General features: G+C 39.5%; 1 protein-coding gene across 2 annotated transcripts; it reads right to left on the reverse strand.

Moving 5' to 3' along the window:
- Positions 1-893: 893 nt before the first annotated feature.
- Positions 894-20,165, reverse strand: qpct (glutaminyl-peptide cyclotransferase). 2 transcript variants are annotated; one of them, XM_078557288.1, is made up of 7 exons: positions 20,032-20,165; positions 17,087-17,233; positions 14,830-15,111; positions 12,624-12,797; positions 8,345-8,444; positions 6,399-6,515; positions 894-2,139 (listed from the first exon to the last, which is right to left on the reverse strand). In XM_078557288.1, exons 1-7 carry the CDS (start codon positions 20,146-20,148, stop codon positions 1,994-1,996), a joined length of 1,083 nt encoding a protein of 360 aa, XP_078413414.1. In that variant the 5' UTR covers positions 20,149-20,165; the 3' UTR covers positions 894-1,993. The 2 variants fall into 2 exon arrangements, with proteins under 2 accessions (XP_078413414.1, XP_078413413.1); XM_078557287.1 differs by lacking the exon at positions 20,032-20,165 and adding an exon at positions 19,132-19,274.
- Between the last annotated feature and the right edge of the window lie 857 nt (positions 20,166-21,022).

The following is a 21,022-nucleotide window of genomic DNA, read 5'->3' on the forward strand; positions in this document are numbered from 1 at the left end:
TATGATCTGTGGCTAGAAATTTATCTGACCTCAGAGTTGTGGAAGGGATGGCCACTTGAAATAATACTAAATCCCATAGAATTAGGAACAGGAATCCATTCCTGACTTTTGCTCATTGTTTTAACGTATCAGATGAAGTAACAGTGTCTTTACCATGGCACCCTAAATACCATATCATGGTGCCGACAAAGCAAAGCTCTTCCTAGTTATGTTTCAAAGTCAAATCATAGGCCCTGATTTTAAAAGGGGAACTGTACAGTATATGCGAGTTCCAAAGAAGGCAGTGCATCTAGTGGGCGTGGAGGCCTGCTTGTTCTTAATGAAGGGCTTCGTTTCACTAGTTACTAGAGATTTGCAGTTGGGGAGCCATGGGAAAGCATCCAGGTAGACAGTGGGAGCAGGGATAAAATTGAGGTACTTGAGAGTCAGGTACTGAACTTCTTGTGAAACATCTTTTTTGGTACCAGCTTTAAATGAAAGAGTGAACAGATAGCACATGGTGCCTGTTGATGATTTTGAAGTCGGAAAAGCAGATACTTGTACTTGTCTGCTTAAATATCTGTAGTTAGAAAAGTGTTGCAAATTTCAGCTCGTCTCTATCATTAGAAATTCAAGATATTTTTCAGCTTTTTATTTCTTAGGGTTGAAAAACAGGGTTCATACAAACTTTCGGCCCCTCAAGTCTGCTCTGCCATTCAATAAGATCATGGCTGATCTGATTGTGTTCCAAATTACACATTCCCATCTACCTCTGATAATCTTTGATTCCCTTGCCTAACAAGAGTCTATCTACCTCTGTCTTAAAAATATTCCATGACCCCTCCTCCACCACCTTCGGAGGCAGAGAGTTCCAAAATGACACTAACCTCTGAGAGAAAAAAAATTCTCCTCATCTCTGTCCTAAAAGAGTTACGCCTAATTTTGAAACAGTTCCCTCTAGTTCTGGACTCACATACAAGAGGAAACATCCTTTCCATGTCCACCTTGTCAAGACCGTTCAGGATCGTATACATTTCAATCAAGTCACTCCTCACTCTTCTAAACTCCAGTGGAAACAAGCCCAGTCTGTCTAACCTTTCCTCATAAGACAACCCACTCATTCCAGGTGCCAACCTAGTAAACCTCCTCTGAACCACCTCCAATGCATTTACATCATTCCTTAAATAAGGAGACCAAAACTGCACAGAATATTTGAGATGTGGCCTCACCAATGCCCTGTATAACTGAAACATAACATCCTTACTTTTATAAAAGCAAAATACTGTGAATGCTGGAAATGTGAAATAAAAACAGAAAATGCTGGAAAAGCTCAGCAGGTCTGACAGCATCTATGGAGAGAGAAACAGAGTTAATGTTTCGAGTCTGTATGACCCTTTGGGTCATTCAGACTCGAAACGTTAACTCTCTCCATAGATGCTGTCAGACATCCTTACTTTTATGTTGGTCCCAAACTTTTATTTCCACAGTTCTTGTAAAAAAATTGACTTCACACCATTTGAAGTTATGCTTCATCTGCTGCATTACACCAGCTGTGTGGGATCACATGATCCAGGTATATCCTCTCAAGTCATAATTCAATTTACAATAACACAAAGTGTGTAGTGCAACTGTACTATTTAATGCGTGCATTACAATAGCCAAACTTAAAAATTACAGTTCACATATATATTTAGATGCAGTTAAATTAATACATGTCACCAAAAAAGGTTCAAATAGATACTAAAACAAATTTACCAAGAAAACTATAATACCAGCAGATATTGTTTACCAAGGATGTATGCCATAAAGCTTCTATTGGTTAGCAATAATCTATTGATTCTTCAACACATTAAATCCTAACAAACATTAACTGGGTGAACAAATTTGGTTATGTGTAAATAACAGTTTCCCATTTGCATTAAGGAAGGGGGGGTCTGCTATTGTACTTTTGAAATCCATTTAGTTTAAAGTACTTGAATTAAAAACCATCCATTTGGTACACACTAGGACTATATCATAATCTGAGATACTCCAAAACAAACAGCTGCAATATTTTATTAAGGTTATCAATTGTTGTTGGATCAAGATTGTCCTCATTATCCTCCATTCTGTGCCATACTTGAGGGAAAGGCGAAGGTATGATGTGCAGGATAGGAACATCTATGGAACATAAAAGAGTGAAGAATTACTTGATATGTATTTAGTTCAATCCTTTTAGTATCAGATTCTACAGTATTTTGCTCATAAGATGTTTGAATTTCAACATGTTACTAAAAGGCATTTACTGCATTTGAGGCAGTCTTCTTCTGAAGATGCATTATTTGTGGAATATAATAAAGGCCAATATGAATATGTGGCCTACTTCGGGCCACACTTACCATTTAGTTATTTTCTGGCCTTTTTGTGCAGACCAATCCCTAACTAATTCAGTACTGTTGGGATATGCAAAATGTATTACGTTGCATCATTCGTTCATCGTTATTATGGCACAGAAGGAAGCCATTTGGCACATTGTGTCCATGCTGGCTCTGTGTAGAGCAATCCAATCAGTCACATTCCCTCGATATATCCCTATAGCCTTGCAAGTCTATTTCATACGAACATATGAAATAGAAGCAGAAATAGGCCATTCGGTCCCTTGAGCCTGCTCCACCATTCAATAAGATCATGATTTGTTTGTGTTTTGAATTACACATTCCCATCTACCTCCAATAACCTTTGAATCCCTTGCCTAACAAGAATCCATCTACCTCTACCTTAAAAATATATCAATGACCCTGCCTCCACTGCCTTCAGAGGCAGAGAGTTCCAAAGTCGCACAACCCCCTGAGAGAAAAAAATTTATCCCGAAGGGCTACCCTTAATTTTAAAACATTGCACCCTAGTTCTGGACTCACACACAAGAAGGAACATCCTTTCCACGTCTACCTTGTAAAAAGCATTCAGGATCTTATGTACTTCAATCAAGTCACCCCTCATTCTTCTAAACTCCAGTGGAACTAAGCCCAGTCTGTCTGACCTTTCCTCATAAGACAACCCACTTATTCCAAGTATCAATCTAGTAAACTTCCTCTGAACTGCCTCCAACACATTTACATCATTCCTTAAATAAGGAGACCAAAACTGCACGCATTATGCGAGATGTGGTCTCACCAATGCCCTGTACAACTGAAGCATAACATCCTGACTTTTATGATCAATTCCTCTCATAATAAAGGATAGCATTCCATTAGCCTTCTTAATTACTTGCTGTACCTGCATACTAACTTTTTAGTGCACTAGAACTCCTAGATCCCTCTGCATCTCAGAATTCTGCAGCCGTTCTCCATTTAAGTAATACTCTGCTTTTTTATTCTTCCTGCCAAAGTGAACAATTTCACATTTTCCTACATTATACTCCTTCTGCCAGATTTTTGCCCACCACTCAACCTACCTAGATCTCTCTGCAACCTCCTTAAGTCCACTTCACAATATATTTTCTTTCCTATCTACCTATTAGATAGAAGCAAAGAGCTAACGGGGGGAAAAATCTTGTAACTGTCTCTATCATGAGGGACCAAGTATTTGACAAACTAATGGGACTAAAGGCAGACAAGTCACCAGGACCTGATGGCCTGCATCCAAGGGTTTTAAAGGAAGTGAATCCAAGGGTTTTAAAGTAAGTGGCTGCAGAGATAGTGGAGGCATTGGTCAAAATATTCCAGAACTCACTGGATGTGAGTTTTAATGTGATGCCCCTATTCAAGAAGGGAGGGAGAAAAAAAGCAAGAAACTATAAGCCAGTCAGCCTAACATCTGTCATTTGGAAAATGCTAGAGCCCATTGTTAAGGAAGAAATAGCAGGACACTTAGAAAAGCTTAACACAATCAAACAGAGTCAGCATGATTTTGTGAATGGGAAATCATGTTTGAAAAATTTGCTAGAGTCCTTTGAAGATATAGCAAGCAGAGTTGATAAAGGGGAACTGGTAGATATAGTTAATTTGGATTTCCAGAAGGCATTCGATAAGGTACTAAATAAAAGTTATTGCACAAGATAGGAGCTCACGGTATTGGGGGTGATGTATTGGCATGGATTGAGGATTAGTTACCACACAGAAGATAGAGTGTTGGGATTAATGGGTCTTTTTCAGGTTGGAAAGATGTAACTAGTGGAGTGCCACAAGGATCATTCCTAGGGCCCCAATTATTTACTATCTATATTAATGACTTGGAGAAGAGGGCAGAGTGTAATGTATCCAAATTTGCTGATGATACAAAAATAGATGGGAAGGCATGTTATGATGAGGACATAAGGAATCTGCAAGGGGATATCGATAGGTTGAGTGAGTGGGCAAAAACTTGGCAGATGGAGTTTAATGTAGGAAAGTGTGAGTTCATGCACTTTGGTATGAAGAATCAAAAGGCAGACTATTATTTAAATGGAGAGAGACTCCAAAAAAGTACAGCCTAGAGGGATATGGGTGCCAGATTAGTGAGGTTGCTGCCCATCCTGCAGCCAGAGTGGGGGTAGAGGACATCACAGCGAGCCTCCACTGCGTCCAAAAGGTGCTCAAGAGATGCGTCATTGAACCTGGGGGCTGCAGTCTTTTTGCCATGTCTTCTTTGCAGCAGTCATGGTCTGGAAGCAGCAAGGTGATGGCATGGTGGGCGAATGAGAGCCCACTCGTCATTGAAATGGATTGTTTCCCGGGAATGCCCGCTACCGCACTTAGTCCAAATCTGAGATGATTCCGCCTAGGTTTCCGGTTTTGCTGCATCTAGGAAATCTTTCCCCAAAAGACGTTTTGGACAAACAAGCAGATTTGCAAACCAATGCCAATACCACTCAAAATGGCCAACTGGAAAGGTAAATAAGAACATCGTCATTTGGTTCATCTTGTACTTTTCCCATTGGCGCTCCCCTCTCTGAACAATATTGATGAGATTGGGAAATTTCCTTCATGTTTTCATCTGCTTTGAGGATGTTATTTTGGAAGGGACAGACAAAATACCATCTGGGCTCAGCTTCTCTTCACATAAAACTACAAGGACTCTGCTGATGTATTCCAGCACCCAATCTGCTCTTCCTTTTCCTTAAAAAAGACAATGTTTTTATTAAATGTGAAAAATGCTGCTGATCACTTTCTTTTATGGCCTTAAAATCCATTTTTACCTTCTGTGCAGCAAAAAAAAGATTAAACAGAAAGTGTCTTTTGTAAATGTTAAAATTCAAAATGACCTAGGAGAATGCCTTCACTTGCCTCGGAATACATCAGTCACAGCAGAACAGTGGAGCCAGCATTGGGATGAAATACGTACAAATCTGGAATTGCTTTTTGCAGCCCTGCCTATGGGAGAGATTCCACTGTATGCTGATGAAACTGTTCATTTCACTATTGAATTGTTATTTTAAATGGACTAACAATTTTTCATTAAAGCAAGAATTTTATCCAATGCATTAACCAATTTGTTACAAAAATCGCAAAATGAAATCTCTACCTCTGGTGGCATCTGCATTGATTTTATATCATTCTGTTGCCCTTCAAATTTTTTCACTTCAGATAATTACCCAATTCTCTTTTGATGGCCTTGATTAAATTTGCTTCCACCATACTCTCAGGAAATGTATTCCAGATCCTAACTACTCACTGCATAAAAAAGATTTTCCTCACGTCGCTGTAGCTTCTTTTGCCAATCACCATAAATCAGTGCCTGCTGGTTCTGGATCCTTCTGCCAACAGGAAAAGTTTCTCCCTGTCAACTCTGTCCCAACCTCTCATGATTTTGAACTCCTTTATCAAATCTCTTCGTAATCTTCTCCTCTCCAAGGAGAACAACCACAGCTTCTCTAATCTATATTTTCCTTAATTTTAAACTAAGTCAGGAAAGTAAAGGATAAAAACACTGCATTGTGCGTAAGCTGTAATCAATTAAGCTAGATATGTAACATAGATAGATATTATAAAGACAATTCTAGTTATATGACAAAGGGAATCAATGTAAAAAACAATTGGGAAGTATTCTAGAATCTTACAGCAGAGAAAGGTCATTCAGCCCATGGTTCGGCTCTGATAGAGCTATCCAATTAGTCCCACTCCACTGCTTCATAAGTATAGGCACAGAGTACAAAAGCAAGGTAGTCACTCTAGTCACGAAACTGAAGTTCCTCATTAGAATCATTCACGTGCATCTTCTCTGCATCCTCTTTAATGCCTTCACATCTTTCATAAAGGTGTTCAGAATTGCTCACAATACCCCAGTTGAGGCCAAACCAATGTTTTATACAGGTTCATCATAACTTCCTGGCATTTGTATTGAAAACCTATATTCATAAAACTCAGATCTATATAAATATAATCTATATAAACAAATCTGTGATTTTGTTACACATGAGAGGAGAAAAACTTCCTGCCTTCCTGTGGCATGCTAAAAGATACCTCTTTGCAAAAATGGTGTATGGTCATCGTCAATATGCCCTGCTCCCATTTTGGTCCAGAAATATTTCACCTCATTGGGATGGTCATTTAGTACACCCAGCCGATGCAGACGTCGTTCTGTTGGACAACATTAAGCAAGTTGGTTTAATTACATTTTATAAATGGCTCAGTGTGATTTCTCCAAATATCAATGCACTGCTGCTTTATCCTAGTGAAATCATACTCGAGAGATATGCCTACTATGATGTTGGAGCAGGAATGATCTACAAGAATGATTACAATATTATATTTCAGGTAAGTGTATGGGAGTGAACCATCCACTGGTTTGTGGAATAACTAGGTTCATACTCTGGGTACATGCTGTCCTATAAGTTAATTTCCGCTTTGTTTTCACTATTCCTACGTGAGATTTAAGGCTTGTTTGAAATTGCAATGGCCATCATCTGAGAGCTGGAAAATTACTTTAAAAAATCCTGAAGGAAGGAACAAGTGGTTGAATCCATTCTTTGAATTTGCTCATTTTTTTGTATCAACCCAATTTTCAGTTTACTCAGTGTTACCCATTCATGCATCGACTTACTATTCCTTGGTTCATACCATGAATTATCAAGAAAATCTGTTATCTTTTCCTTCCCTGACTTAATTTTTAGCCTTAGTTTCTCATGTGTTATGTGTGGCATGACAACCAAATTTAATAATTTAATGCAAGGATTTTTAAATGTATGAAATTGCTTATCCAAGCAGCTGCCACTCAAGCTTTGCAATTCTGCAATCAACAGTCATCTCCTTAGGTGCCATTTGAGATCTAGCTTAAGCTGTAGTTGCGTTTTTACATCCTAGATGTTGAAATCTTCTGTGGTCATAAATCACTTTTGGAACTTTTAGCGTACCAAGCCTAATCATTCCACAGATTGCATTGGATCTAGACAATTAATTACTCTCCTGATTATTTAATCTTCAGTGAGAAAGCTCTGTTTAATACAAGTATCTACATCTTCCATATTTCCCATATTTAAGTTTGCCCCTTGTCCTTTGACAGCACCACATCCAGTCATAACAGCTCAACTTATTCATATCCTACCCTAGAAGCTTCAGTCTTACCACTAGTCCAAATATTTGTCAGCTGACTTTCCATTAACAATAACAAAAACAACTTGTAATTATATAGCACCTTTCTGTAGTAAAACATTTCCAAGGCACTTCACAGGAATATTATCAAGCAAAATTTGACACCAAGCCACAAAAGGAGATATTAGAGCAGATGGCCAAAAGCTTGCTCAAAGAGGTAGGTTTTAAGGAGTATCTTAAGGAAGAAAGAGAGGCTTAAGGAGGGAATTCCAGAACGTAGCGCCTTAGCCACTGAAGGAACTACCACCTTTGGTGGAGTAATTAAAATCAGGGATACTCAAGGCAAAATTAGAAGAGAGAAGATATCTCTTAAGGGTTATAGACCTAGAGGACAGGACGTCACAGAGTTGGGAGGGGTGTGACCATGGAGGAATTTGAAAACAAGGATGATCATTTTAAAATTGAGGTGTGGCTTAACCAGGAACCAATGTAGGTCAGCGAGCACAGGGGTGATACTTGATATGAGATAGGGCATGTTTAGTAGAGTTTTGGATAAGCTCAAGTTTACACAGGGTGGAAGAAGGGAGGCCAGCTTAACTGTATTGTATTGGCATAGTCAAATTTAGAGCTAACAAGGGCATGGATGAGGGTTTATTGGCAGATGAGTTGAGGCAGGGGCACAGTTGGACGATATGGAGATGGAAATATGGGATGGTGCAGATATGTGATCGGAAGTTCATTTCGGGGTCAAATATGATGCCAAGTTGTGAACAGTCTGGTTCAGCCTCAGACAATTGCCAGGGAGAGGAATGGAGTCAGTTTCTAGGGAACAGAATTTGTTGCACAGACTGAAGATAATTTCAGTTAATTTTGGTTACCTATTAGCTGTAGTCGTTTATGCCATCGAGCTGTATTTGGAAAATAACTTGGAAATCTTGGATTTGATCCACCAATTAAATCCAATAATATAAATAGGTCCTAAGAGGAATGTAAGCAGTTTGTCAAATTAGAATATTAGCAAATCAACAAGTTAATCAATTACCTCAACTCCCAATGACTACCAAATAGATCTTGTAGAATTAATAAAGGGGTCCCCATTTGATACAAATTCCATCACTAAAATGTTTCTGGGCTAGGAAATTGTTTCGTCCTCATCTTTCCTAAAATAGAACATTTGAAACTTGTTTGTTTACATGACTTCTCTGTTTTTTAATTTTATCCCTCTAGAAGTGAAACCCAGTACTTTTTAGCTTTTTTTAAATAGCTTAATTAAGCTATGTCGCCACTTCTGGTGGTTTGTGTATCCGAACCCCCAGATCGCTCTTCTTCTATCTCATTTATGCAGTTGTTTTCTAAGGAGTATGCGGCCTCCTTGCTCCTATCTATCTTGAAGTTCATTGCCAATAACACACCCATTCTGCAAATTTATTCATGACTTCCTGTAATGACTTGCAATCCTCTGTATTGACTGTAAATTCCACAGACACCCTCCACCACTCCACTTAAGATGTCTGCAAATTTTGAAATTGTACTTCTGATTCTCAAGACCAAATTGTTTATGTATATTGTGAACAACAGTGGTCCCAGCACTGACTCTTGTGGAACACCATTTCCTATCTTTTACCAAAAATAAGCAGCTTTAAGTTAAATTAAATTAGTGTGGGATTCCTCAAATAAACACTTTGTTTTAAAGTTAAAATCATTTAGAAAATACCACCCAATAGCATTCAGTTTTACAAGACATGCACTACCGTTAAAAAGGAATTTTAATATAAGTAAACAGATCTGTGTATCCCTTTCTCTAAACCAACTGATAATACACTGCGGTGGCCTTAACAAGCTGAGAATTGGATATCCCCCCTCAGTGGAAGAAAGTCTCACCCTCGAGAGCTGTCAGCCAATCCGATTGGCTGGTTCTTGCAGTCCTAGCAGTGCCAGAAGAGAATAACGGGTGCTGCTGGGACTGCAAGGAGGCCCATGAAGAAGTGTCATGGACACCGGACAAGGTGAATCCAGCATTATTTGGGCGGGGAGGGATTAGCTACTGCCTTCCACTGCTCAGCATATTGTGGTGGTGGAAGCAGGCTGAGGCCCTTAATTGGCCACTTAAGGGCCTCAAAAGGTCTAAGGGTAGGCAGGCTGGAGGGCACCTTACCCACACCCTATACTATGGGAAAAGGGTTGGAGTGGGCAGGAAGGCAATGGGCTATCCACCCTTCATATTTTATGTGCCCATATGCCGAAAACACACCCAATGGAGGACCATAAAATCCAGTTCAGCATGTTTTTCTCTAACCGTTTTTCTAATAATACTCTTAAAGAAATTCCCAGATGACCATTGCTAACATATACTTTAGTAAAACACACAAGCAGGAGTAACATAAGGCAAAGGAATATTTCCTGACATTCATGAAAATGGGATTTATATGCCTTCAGTTCACTTACAAAGCAACACAGACAAAATGCAAATTTACAGTTCCAACCTTATGCCAATAATACCAACACATGAACAGTGACAACAGGTAAAGATCCTCTGGTCCATCCAGCCTGTTCCACACAATTGCACCACATTGTGTTGGACAATGTATATGCACTCCACCCCGTCCAAAAACATGTGATCTCTTGGGACAGGTGAAAAACCAGATAAAAAGCCAGGCCAATTTTGGGAGAGAAAAATCTGGGAAATTTTTCTCCGACCCACCATGGCAATCAAAAGCAGTCCACGTGATGTAGATACACCCACACACTGTTAGGAAGGGAGTTCCAGGATTTGATGCAGCACCAATGAAGGAACGGCGATCTAGTGCCAAGTCAGGATGGTGTTTAGCTTGGAGGACGACTTGCAGCTGATGGTGTTCCCATGCTTCTGCAGCCCTTCTCCTTCTAGATGATAGAGGTCACAGGCTTAGAAGATGCTGTCAAAGGAGCCTTGGTGGGTTGCTGCAGTGAATCTTGTAGATGGTACACACTGCTGCCGTTATACATCAGTGATAGAGGGAGTAAATATTTAAGGTGATGGATGAGGTGCCAGTCAAATGGGCTGCTTTGTCCTGGATTGTGTTAAGTTTCTTGAGTATTGTCAGAGCTCCACTCGTCCAGGCAGGTGGAAAGTATTCCATCACACTCCTGACTTGTCCCTTGTAGATGGTGGACAGGCTTTGGGGAGTCAGGAGGTGAGTTACTTGCCACAGAATTCCCAGCCTCTGACCTGGTCTTGTAGCCACATTATTTATATAGCTGGTCCAGTTCAGTTTCTGGTCAACAGTAACCCCCAGAATGTTTATAGTGGTGTATTCAATAATGGTAATGACATTGAATATCAAGGGGTGATGATTAGATTCTCTCTTGTTGGAGATGGTCATTGCCTGGCACTTGTGTGGCACGACTGTTACTTGCCACTTGTCAGCCCAAGCCTGAATGTTGACCTGGTCTTGCTGCATAAGGACATGGACTGCTTCAGTATCTAAGGAGTCACGAATGCTGCTGTGCATTGTGAAATCACCAGCGATCATCCCCACCTGACCTTATGATGGAGGAAAGGTTATTCATGAAGCAGCTGTAGATGGTTGGGCCTAGGAAACTACCCTGAGGAATTTCTGCAGCGATGTTCTGGGACTGAGAAGATAGACCTCCAACAACCACAACCATCTTCCTTTGTGCTAGGTGTGACTGTAACCAGTGGAGCGCTTTCCTCTGAATCCCATTGACTTCAGTTTTGCTAGGGCTCTTTGGTGCTGCCTTGTTGTCAAGGACAGTCACTCTCATCTAATCTCTGGAGTTTAGTTCTTTAGTCCATGTTTGGACCAAGGCTGTAATAAGTTCAGGTGCTGAGTGGTACTGGCAAACCCAAACTGAGCGTCGGTGAGCAGATTATTGCTGAGGAAGTGCTGCTTCATAGCACTGTTGATGACTGCTTCCATAACTTTGCTGATCATCAAGAGTAGACTGATGGGGTGGGTAATTAGCCAGGTTGGATTTGTTCTGCTTTTTGTGGACAGGATATACCTTGGCAATTTTCCACATTGCCAGATAAATGCCTGTGTTGTAGCTATACTAGAACAGCTTGGCTGGGGGTGCAACTAGTTCTTGGGCACAAATCTTCAGTACTATTGACGGAATGTTGTCAGGGCCCGTAGCCTTTGCAGTATCCAGTGCCTTTAGCCATTTCTTAATATCATGTGGGGTGAGTCGAATTGGTTGAAGACTGGCATTTGTGATGCTGTGTATCTCAGGAGGAGGCTGAGAATATGCCTTGTCTTCTACTCAATTGTCCTATGAATGTGCCCCATTACCCTATTTGCTGAAGCTATAATTTGGCAGAATTGCTTACGTACCTTTAAAAATGCCTGTAGTAGGATGCTGAAATTGCTTTTTGCTCCACCTTTTTCTCTGAAGGATGTACGAATGTTAAACTTTCACCCTGCCTAAATGCACAACACTGCACTTATCCAAGTTTAACATCACTTGCCAGTCATGAGCCCAATCCCACAACACATTACAATCCCTCGAAGTAAACAACCATTGTCTACAGTTCTTACACTTGCTCAGATTACAAATTTGCAGATTGTGCACATACCACACATCCAGATCTTTAATGAAAATAATATTACAGGTACTGCAACCTCACACTGCCATTAAACAGACATCCCAACCTCTTAATACTTGTAATGCAGGTACTCTAATCTTGCACTACCGTTAAATCAAACAATTTCAACCTCACACCATGGCACTGCAACCTTAAGCTATCATTAATCAATCAGTCCAACTTAGCCATTGACCAGGCATTCCAATCTGACCTAACCATTAACTGGACACTCAAATCTTACCAAGCTATTATCCAAGCACTCCATACTACCTAACTTAACTGGACACTACAACACTCCTCATCATTAACCAGGTATCCTGACCTCATATCGACATTAACTAGGCCTCAACTGTCATTAACGAATAATGCCATTAAAATGTATCTAATTTCACAAAGCCATTAACACACTTAGAAAATAGATTTATTGGATCTTTATGAACTTTAATCTTTTATCTATGATTGACAAAAGCTGCACGGTTTTTCTTCAATATTTTATTGAAATATATCTTGTCTACTAACATGATAATAACTATATCTTGTATTTTTTTGTTTCAAAGGTAGTCAGTATTTACCATTGCATGCAGCTGGTTGGTATCACTGGCACCAGGTGGATGTCGCACCATCTCCATCTTCGTCGCCAAATGTCGAGAACCATATAGTGAGTCAATCTCAGACCAATTTTCAATTGCTTCTTGGCCATCAAAAAAAATGAGCTGCAGGGTAAGATCTGGTCTATCACTAATAGTCTAAACGAAAGGGAAATAATTTAAGTGTAAACCTTTACGCATACTAAAATTGGAATATCCAGATTGCTGACTAAATATATTATATTTCTGGGGGCTGGGACATTTTCAAACATTAAAACTCAATTAAGTGTTGGAACAAGGATGTAGGAAAAATAATGCCAGTCTGGGCTAGCCTGTTAATCATCATAGCACTTTGGAATGCACTGTTACAGATGCTATTATAAAGTGGGCCTATCTACTTGTATCACCGTTTTCATAATGTTACCAATTTAAACTGTAGACAAGTGACAGATGTAATTTAGTACAAAGAAGTGAGAGATGATGCACTTTGGCAGAATGGATAGGGAGAAGTAATATAGACTTAATGGCACAGTTCTAAAGAGTGTACAGGAACAGAGGGATCTGGGGGTGCATGTGCACAAATCTTTGTAGGGGCCAGGATACATTGAGAGCGTGGTTAGCAAAGCGTATGGGACCTTGGGCTTCATAAATAGAAGCATTGAGTGCAAACACAGGGAAGCTATGCTGAATCTTTATCAAGCTCTAGTTAGCCCACGACTGGAGTATTGCATCCAGTTCTGGTCACCAGACTTTAGGAAGGATGTGAGGGTCCATGAGATGATGCGGAGGAGATTTACCAAACTAGTTCTGGGATGAGGGAGTTTAGCTGTAAGGTTAGATTGAAGATGCTGGACTTGTTCCCCTTGGAACAAAGGAGATTGAGGGGAGATTCAATAGAGTGTACGTTATTATGATGGGTTTAGATAAGGTGGACAGCAAAAAGCTGTTCCCATTAGTTGATGGTGCAAAGACTGGGGGACACAGATTAAATGTTGTGGGTAAGAGATGCAAAAGGGATGTGAGGAAGAATATTTTTATGCAGCGAGTGGTACTGACCTGGAACTTCTTTTCGGCATACTATCCCTGAGGGAGGCCTGCACCCCCACACCCTCCCCCACACCCCCCACCATTATGGTACTCCCCCATCGCCATTATTTCCCACCCCTGCCCTCCCAAACTCAGCCATCCACCTCCCGCCTTGCCAGAACCTGCTGGACACCCCAGCAGAAGACTGCTTGTAGTCTCAGTGGAGGCTGGCTGCTCATGGAGGTGGGATTTCCTGCAGAAGAGGGTGGAAGTCTCACCTTGAGCCAACCAGGAGCAAACTGGGGCAACCCAACCTGGCACAGAGGCTCAACCCCGCCATTTCACCTGGGCAGCCAGGGGCGTCCACCTCCGCATAAAATTCTGGCCCATGATTCTCTAACTCAGTGAGCCCTGGAGTTTCTACAATGCCCTTATCCCCATACATTTGTCCAATAATATTCCTCATGAAGTAAATCAGTACACCATGTTATAGTCTTACTTCAATTATTTAGGTTGCATTGATCATATATTTGTTAATATTTTTCTAATAAAGGCATTAGTGGGTAGTTTCAGTACAGGATTAATATCTGGTCGGAATTATGACATATTATTTTAATACAGATGTTAAATTACTACAGAGAGCAAAACTTTTTAATTGACGAGGTGTGCTGGTATACTTTTGTGTGTCTATTCATCAGCTATTTAGCATCTTGCTGTGACAGGCCATGATGTTAATAGGCTGAATTAATGCACGGGATAGCTAGGCATATCTGTGGGACACCATAGGAAAGGCAACCAAATTTGAAATCCCCTTCTCCCAAAATATTGTACTAGTTTAATCATTAGCAGCAGCAAGTTTTTCTATGGCTTCTGTCAAGCTGCACCAATACCAATGTGAAGTCTGAAATGTCAGTATATTAAGATCCTTCACATGAATACCTCCTAGTAGGGAATGTGAAAACGCAGAAGAAAAGTTCGTTTTTTAATGTAAATGGATTAAAAAGGTGAATGTTTTCTAACTTACAACATACAATAATGTTTAAGTTGACACCTTAACACTGTCTCCTTAATGCAAGCTTGAGATGTCAAAGAATTTTATGTAATAATTTACCAGATTAATTATTTACAATGCCTGTGATGTAATGTATCATACATTAAGCAATACCTTCATCTCTAGTAACAGTTTGTCCAGTGCACGAACCAGTTCCAACATCATGGCACATGGTACAGCAGAATCAGTGGCACCCACGTACGCTTTACTGTACCACCACTTGTTATAGTATTTTGAGTCGTGGTGACAAGCCAGCACCAGCCTTCGTTTAGCTGAGGGATTTAGGGTACTGATGATATTTGAAAATGTGACTGTTCCATAGGGTATTGCTTCCTGGAAAGTGTCCTCTTCAGTTACCCAGTCAGCCTGGAGTTCATCTAATTGATTTATGATGTGCTATAGAAAAACAATTTTGCAAGGCTTAATTTTCACAGCAGCTGAAAAAGTACTAGTTAAAAAGCATCTTAATTTGAAGTTTCGTTTGAGTTGTTTTCTTAATACAGGCTCAGTGATATATTGGAATATAGGACAGGAGTAGGCAATTCAGCTTGTGAACATATTCTTCTATTCATTGCAATAACTGTTCTTTATTCTAATTCTGTTTGCCTCCCTTGGGTCCATATCAATAACCTTGGCAAGCAAAAATCTATTGATCTCAGATTTACAGTTAATTAAACTGACATCTGTTCCTTTTTATAGAAGAGAGTTCCACATTTCGACCACCCTTTGTGTGAAAGTTTGTTTGTTAACTTCTCTCCTAAAAGGCCTTGCTCTGATTTGAAGGTTAAGTCCCCTTGTCCTAGACTTGCCCACCAGCAGAAGAAGTTTCTTTCTAATGATCCTGTAAATGCCTACAAAATCTTAAAAACTTCAATCAAATCATCTTTTAACCTTCTGTATTCCAGGGAATGCAAGCCTAGTTTATTTAATCTTTCTTCATGCTTTTAAACCCTGGAGCCCTGGTAGCATTCTGGTGATGGTTTAATTCCACCATACAGGAGTTCTTATGTTTAGCTCTATGAAGGTGCCAACCTAAGGGCAGGGACTGATGGGATGAAAGCAAAATTGAAGGAGGATTTATCCTTCAGCTACTTTCATGCCTCTGTCAGCTGCCTTTTGCAACTCAGAGCAGCATTTGCAGAGGTTTAGGAGATGTCACATTCCCTGACTTCAGTTCACAGAACAGGGAGACAATAGATGGATTTGTCTTGGAAAAGTTGAATCAACTCAATGTCTCACCACAAAGTATGGTTGTAATCAATAACCCACTGTATGAAGAATGCTTTGAAGCATGGAAAATAAATTGTTATTTTTGATTAATATTATTTTAATAACATTTTGTAATTGTAGTAGCACACTCTTCCCACTCTTAGCCCTTCCACCAGATCAGCTAGCTGACTAGGAGTATTTAATCTATACCTACTGCATGCTGACTAGGGAACAGAATCAGACTGGAAAAGAGGTACAGCTGCAGTCTGCTCAAGGTGCTCAGAGTCAACATGTCACCTAGGCAGATGGCAGAGAAAATAAATTACTCTTTGAATCACAGTATCGGTGATTTTCCTCATCTATTCTTATTAGTACATATATTTATTTTAAACTCAAGTACACATTTTTTAAATTCCAGAGAACATTTTGCTATTGGATAGAAATCCTGCAAGTTTTACATATTCAGATTGATCTCTTCCTAGTATATGAATAAAACGTAAATGAATAATTCCACTCTGCTGATTCCTTCCTTTGTTTTTTATCAGCTGATGAACTGTAATCTCACAATGATTACTAATGTATTTGGATTCGTGATCTTACTACTACTTAATGTAGCACCATTGCATGGAGTTCTACTGTGGAACAAGAAGGCCTCCAATTCTGGGAGGAACACAGAAATGGGAGACCATTCAGACCTTCGAGCCTGCTCTACCATTTAAGTAGATCATGGCTTACCTATATCTCAATTTTATTTGCTCAACTGAGATCATATCCTGACCTAACAAAAGTGCATCGATCTTAATCTTGAAATCTCCAATTATTCCAGCATCCAGAGCCCTTTTAGTGGCAGAATACCAGAGTTCCACTAGCCTTTGGCTGAAAATATGCTTCCTGATTTCCTCCCTAAATAGCTTGACTCTAATTTTAAGATAATGCCCTCCTTGTTCTTGATTCCCTCACAAGAGGAAATATTTCTGTATTTTCCTTTTTGAATCCTTTTACCATTTTAAATACCTCAATTAAATTACCCCTCAATCTCCTATATTTAAGGGATTAAATACAAGTCAAGTTTATGCAAGATAAATTGCTGCATTCTGACACTAAGCTTAGGGTAAATTAAACTGTAATGAACTTCATAGTTTTACAGGCTATCTTTACTCACCTGGCGCACAGCTTGGTTTCCAACAGTGCCTGGATATCTCTCCCTAAGCATTGGTCTCAAAAATTTATACCACATTTGAGTAATATTGGTCAATAACGTAATATTTCGGATGTCGGCTGGATCCAAGAACTTGGGCTTATGTAGTAGCTGATGGTTTAATGTCATTGAGAAAGTGAGAAAATTAAAAAATATATGAAGCAAACTATTATTACAAAAACATAACATTTCTATCTTTTGTTTATGACTGCATTTATTTTTATATGAAAACAAAAAATGCTGCAAATACTCAGCAAGTCAGGCAGCATGTGTGAAGAGAGAAATGGAGTTAACGTTTCAGGTCAATGTCCTTTCATTCTGACATCAACCTGAAACGTTAACTTTGTTTCTCTCTCCACAGATGCTGCCAGACCAGCTGAGTATTTACAGCATTTTCTCTTTTTATTTCAGATTTCTAGCATCTGCAGTATTTTGATTTAGAATTTCTTTTAACATTCATTTATGATCTCTTGAGGCTGTGCACCAACTATCAATGAAAGCTAATTGTAGAGAAATAATTGAATAGTTCTCCCTGTATTGATAAAGATTTCAGAAATATGCCAGATATGTGCCAATGTTTCTGGTTCTGGGAGATTTATAAGCAGCTAAAGATGATTATGATGAAATGCCAGGCAGCAACTCAGTGTCTCTCCACAAAGTATGGTTGTAATCTATAACTCATTGTATGAAGAATCCCAGGCACAAAGCTATTTCCTACAGCAGCAGCCTGTAAAAAGTGATATTGGCATTGAGGTAATTAAGCATAGTCCACAAAGGACCATAGGCATCTCTCCATTAGAGGAGACAATTGGTTATATATAGTATGAGGGGCACTGCTCAACAAGCATGGGGTAGGGTGAGGAGGTAGGCACTGCCATGGTTGAAGGTGCTGCATTACAATGCCATGCCCACTAGTTTACAGCTTTTAACAAGGGTTTCATTAACATTACCATTTGAAAAACCAAAATATATAAAGGAGGACATTGCTCAATGAAGGGAGCAGGAGAAAACATAGAACCTTTCAAGCCTCCTCCACCATTGAATATGACCATGGCTGATACTCTATCTCTATGCCATACTCCCACTCTCCCCCCATACCCCTTGACACCTTTAGAGTCTAGAAATCTATCTATTTCCTTCTTAAATATATTCAGTGACTTGACCTCCACGGCCTTCTGTGGTAGAGAATTCCACAGGTTCACCACCCTCTGAGTGAAGAAGTTTCTCCACATCTCAGTTCCAAATGGCCTATCCCGTTCCCTGAGACTGTGGCCCCTTGTTCTAGACCCCCAGCTAGAGGAAACATCATCCCTGCATCCAGTCTGCTCAGCCCTGTCAGAATTTTATATGTTTCAGTAAGATCCCCTCTCATTCTTCTAAACTCCAGCGAATACAGGCCTAGTCGACCCAATCTCTCCTCATATGACAGTCCTGCCATCCCAGGAATCAATCTGGTGAACCTTTGCTACACTCCCTCCAAGGCAAGTATATCCTTTCTTAGATAAGGAGAACAAAACTGCACACAATACTCCAGATGTGGTTTCACCAATGCCCTCTATAACTGCAGAAAGACATCCTTGATCCTGTCCTCAAGTTCTCTCACAATGAAGGCCAACATGCCATATTCACTAATTTCAAATTAAGCTAATGGTACAATTATTATAGTCCAGTCATTTTGTAGAAATATTTGTACCATACCAACATTAGGATTAAAGCAGAATATATATTATGTATACAACCTTAAGGAGGCACAAAGCAGCAAAACAAAGAAATTACTGAGAACTGTCATATAATTGTTTCACTAATTTTGTTATTTGGATTCCACAATTTGTTATGAATTTTGACGAAACCGTGGTGCATGGCACTGGTTTTGAAAAGCTCTAGTTGTTCATATGGATAGAAATGATTTGTAAACATCTCAAAATGTTCTACTGCACCTAAAGCTGTAGGGTTAATTCATTTAGTATTTTGTGACCTATATCTCATCCCGCACAAAGTTGAATATGCACATCATCTGATCTCAGCTAGCTCCTTTAGCTGCAACCCATGGACTTTCACAATCCTCATTTCAACTTCAATTCTCTACATCTCTACAATGCACCTTATTTTTGAAACCTTCAGTCTTGTTTTCAGCATCCACCTTCTGCTGTTTTGACTCCAGTCTATTGGATGTTCTGTGTCCTGTATCCTGTCCATTACACTATCAGTGTAAAACCATCACCATTACTTCCACTCTTATCTATTTGACTGTGTCTTTGGGCATCTTGCCTAACTCCTCCTCCTTCAATTTATCCACTATGTGAAACATATTCAAATGTTGTGCTATGTGAAATGCTAGTTCAAAGTAAATTATGAAACCAATCCTTTCTGTACAAAGCAGATAATATCCAATATTAATGCACCTGAAATTATCTTACATATGTCTTGAAATTGTCTGAATCCTGTACTGTAAAAGTACTTTATCAATGTTATTGACATTTTGTCAGCATTGTGCAAAATTACAAGTTTAAATTAAGGTTATCAAGATGACTTTGGGTTAAGCAATATCTTTCTAATTTTTTGCCTATTCTTTCTGATCTCATACGCCTGCCTCTGCACTCATCCTGAATTAAAGCTGGGGTTTTTGCATTAGCTTCAACTTTGCTTACTATGCTAGATGGTTGACAGTAAAAGAAAGCAGCACAAATGGGTTATATTCTAAACTTTCACACTTCCCTACCCTTCCAAAAATATGTTGACTGATTATTTTAGTGATGCTATGTCTTGTGACCATTTATTTACAGGGTTCAGAAGCTTAACTGAAAACCCTTAAGCTTTTCTCCATTTTAAAATGTAAGCTACAACCTGCCTACACATCACCACCAACAGTACACTTACATGACAATGAAACTTGAGCCCCTAAAGCATACCTTTTCCTCTGTCCATGATGCTTTGTATTGCCATTGCCCATGGGTTTGGCAGAAGGTTGTTGTCAAGTAAAATAAAACCACAAATGAATAATAAAGCACGCTCTTGCTACTAGCCATCTCTAGCTTAAGCACACACTTTTGTCTTACTTTCTCTTCCTCTCTCTTGTCACAGACTAATTGCAAGTCTATCTTGCAAGTCTAATTAGAATTCATAGTGCAGTTATAGTCCTTTTATCTTTACGTCATTCCAGACTCCCTTCAATTGGCAAATAAGGAGTAAGAGACTAAGATGTGATTATTGGCTTATCTGTCTTGTATGTTTTAAAAATGTAACAAATGCAAGTGTGCATAAAGAATCTTACCAATTACAAACTGATTCTCTCTCTATTGGAGAAATAATCAATTCAAGTAAAACTGCCAAGATTTCACTAAAATTAAATGGCAGTACAACAAAGCTGGTTAACAATAACAACAAGAACTTGCATTTATATTGCATATTTGACATGGTAAAATGTCCCAAAGCACTTCATCTGAAAGCACTTCATGGGAACGTTATTGAGTGACACTGAACCACATAAGATATTAGGGCAGGTGAGGAAGGTTCTAAGGAGCGTCTTGTGGGAGGAAAGATTAAGGGAGGGAATTCCAGAACTTGGACCTTGGCATCTGAAAACATGGAAGATCTGAGGATTAAAATTGGAGATGCTCAAGAGACCAGAATTGAAGGAGAACAGATAGCTTGGAGGGTTGCAGGTTGCAGAGGTAGGGAGGGGTGAGGCCATGGAGGGATTTGAAAACAAGTATGAATATTTTAAGAATAAGACATTACTTAACTTGGTGCCAATATAGGTTAACAAACACAGGGATGAATGGCAAATAGGACTTGGTGCAGCTTAGGATACAGGCAGCAGAGTTTTATGTCAATTTATGGAGGGAGGAAGATGGGAGGCCAGCCAAAAGTACACAGGAATAGTCAACAAAGGTAACAAAG

This window comes from Cetorhinus maximus, chromosome 14 (genome assembly GCF_964194155.1).
Source record: "Cetorhinus maximus chromosome 14, sCetMax3.hap1.1, whole genome shotgun sequence".
Lineage (NCBI taxonomy): Eukaryota > Metazoa > Chordata > Chondrichthyes > Lamniformes > Cetorhinidae > Cetorhinus > Cetorhinus maximus.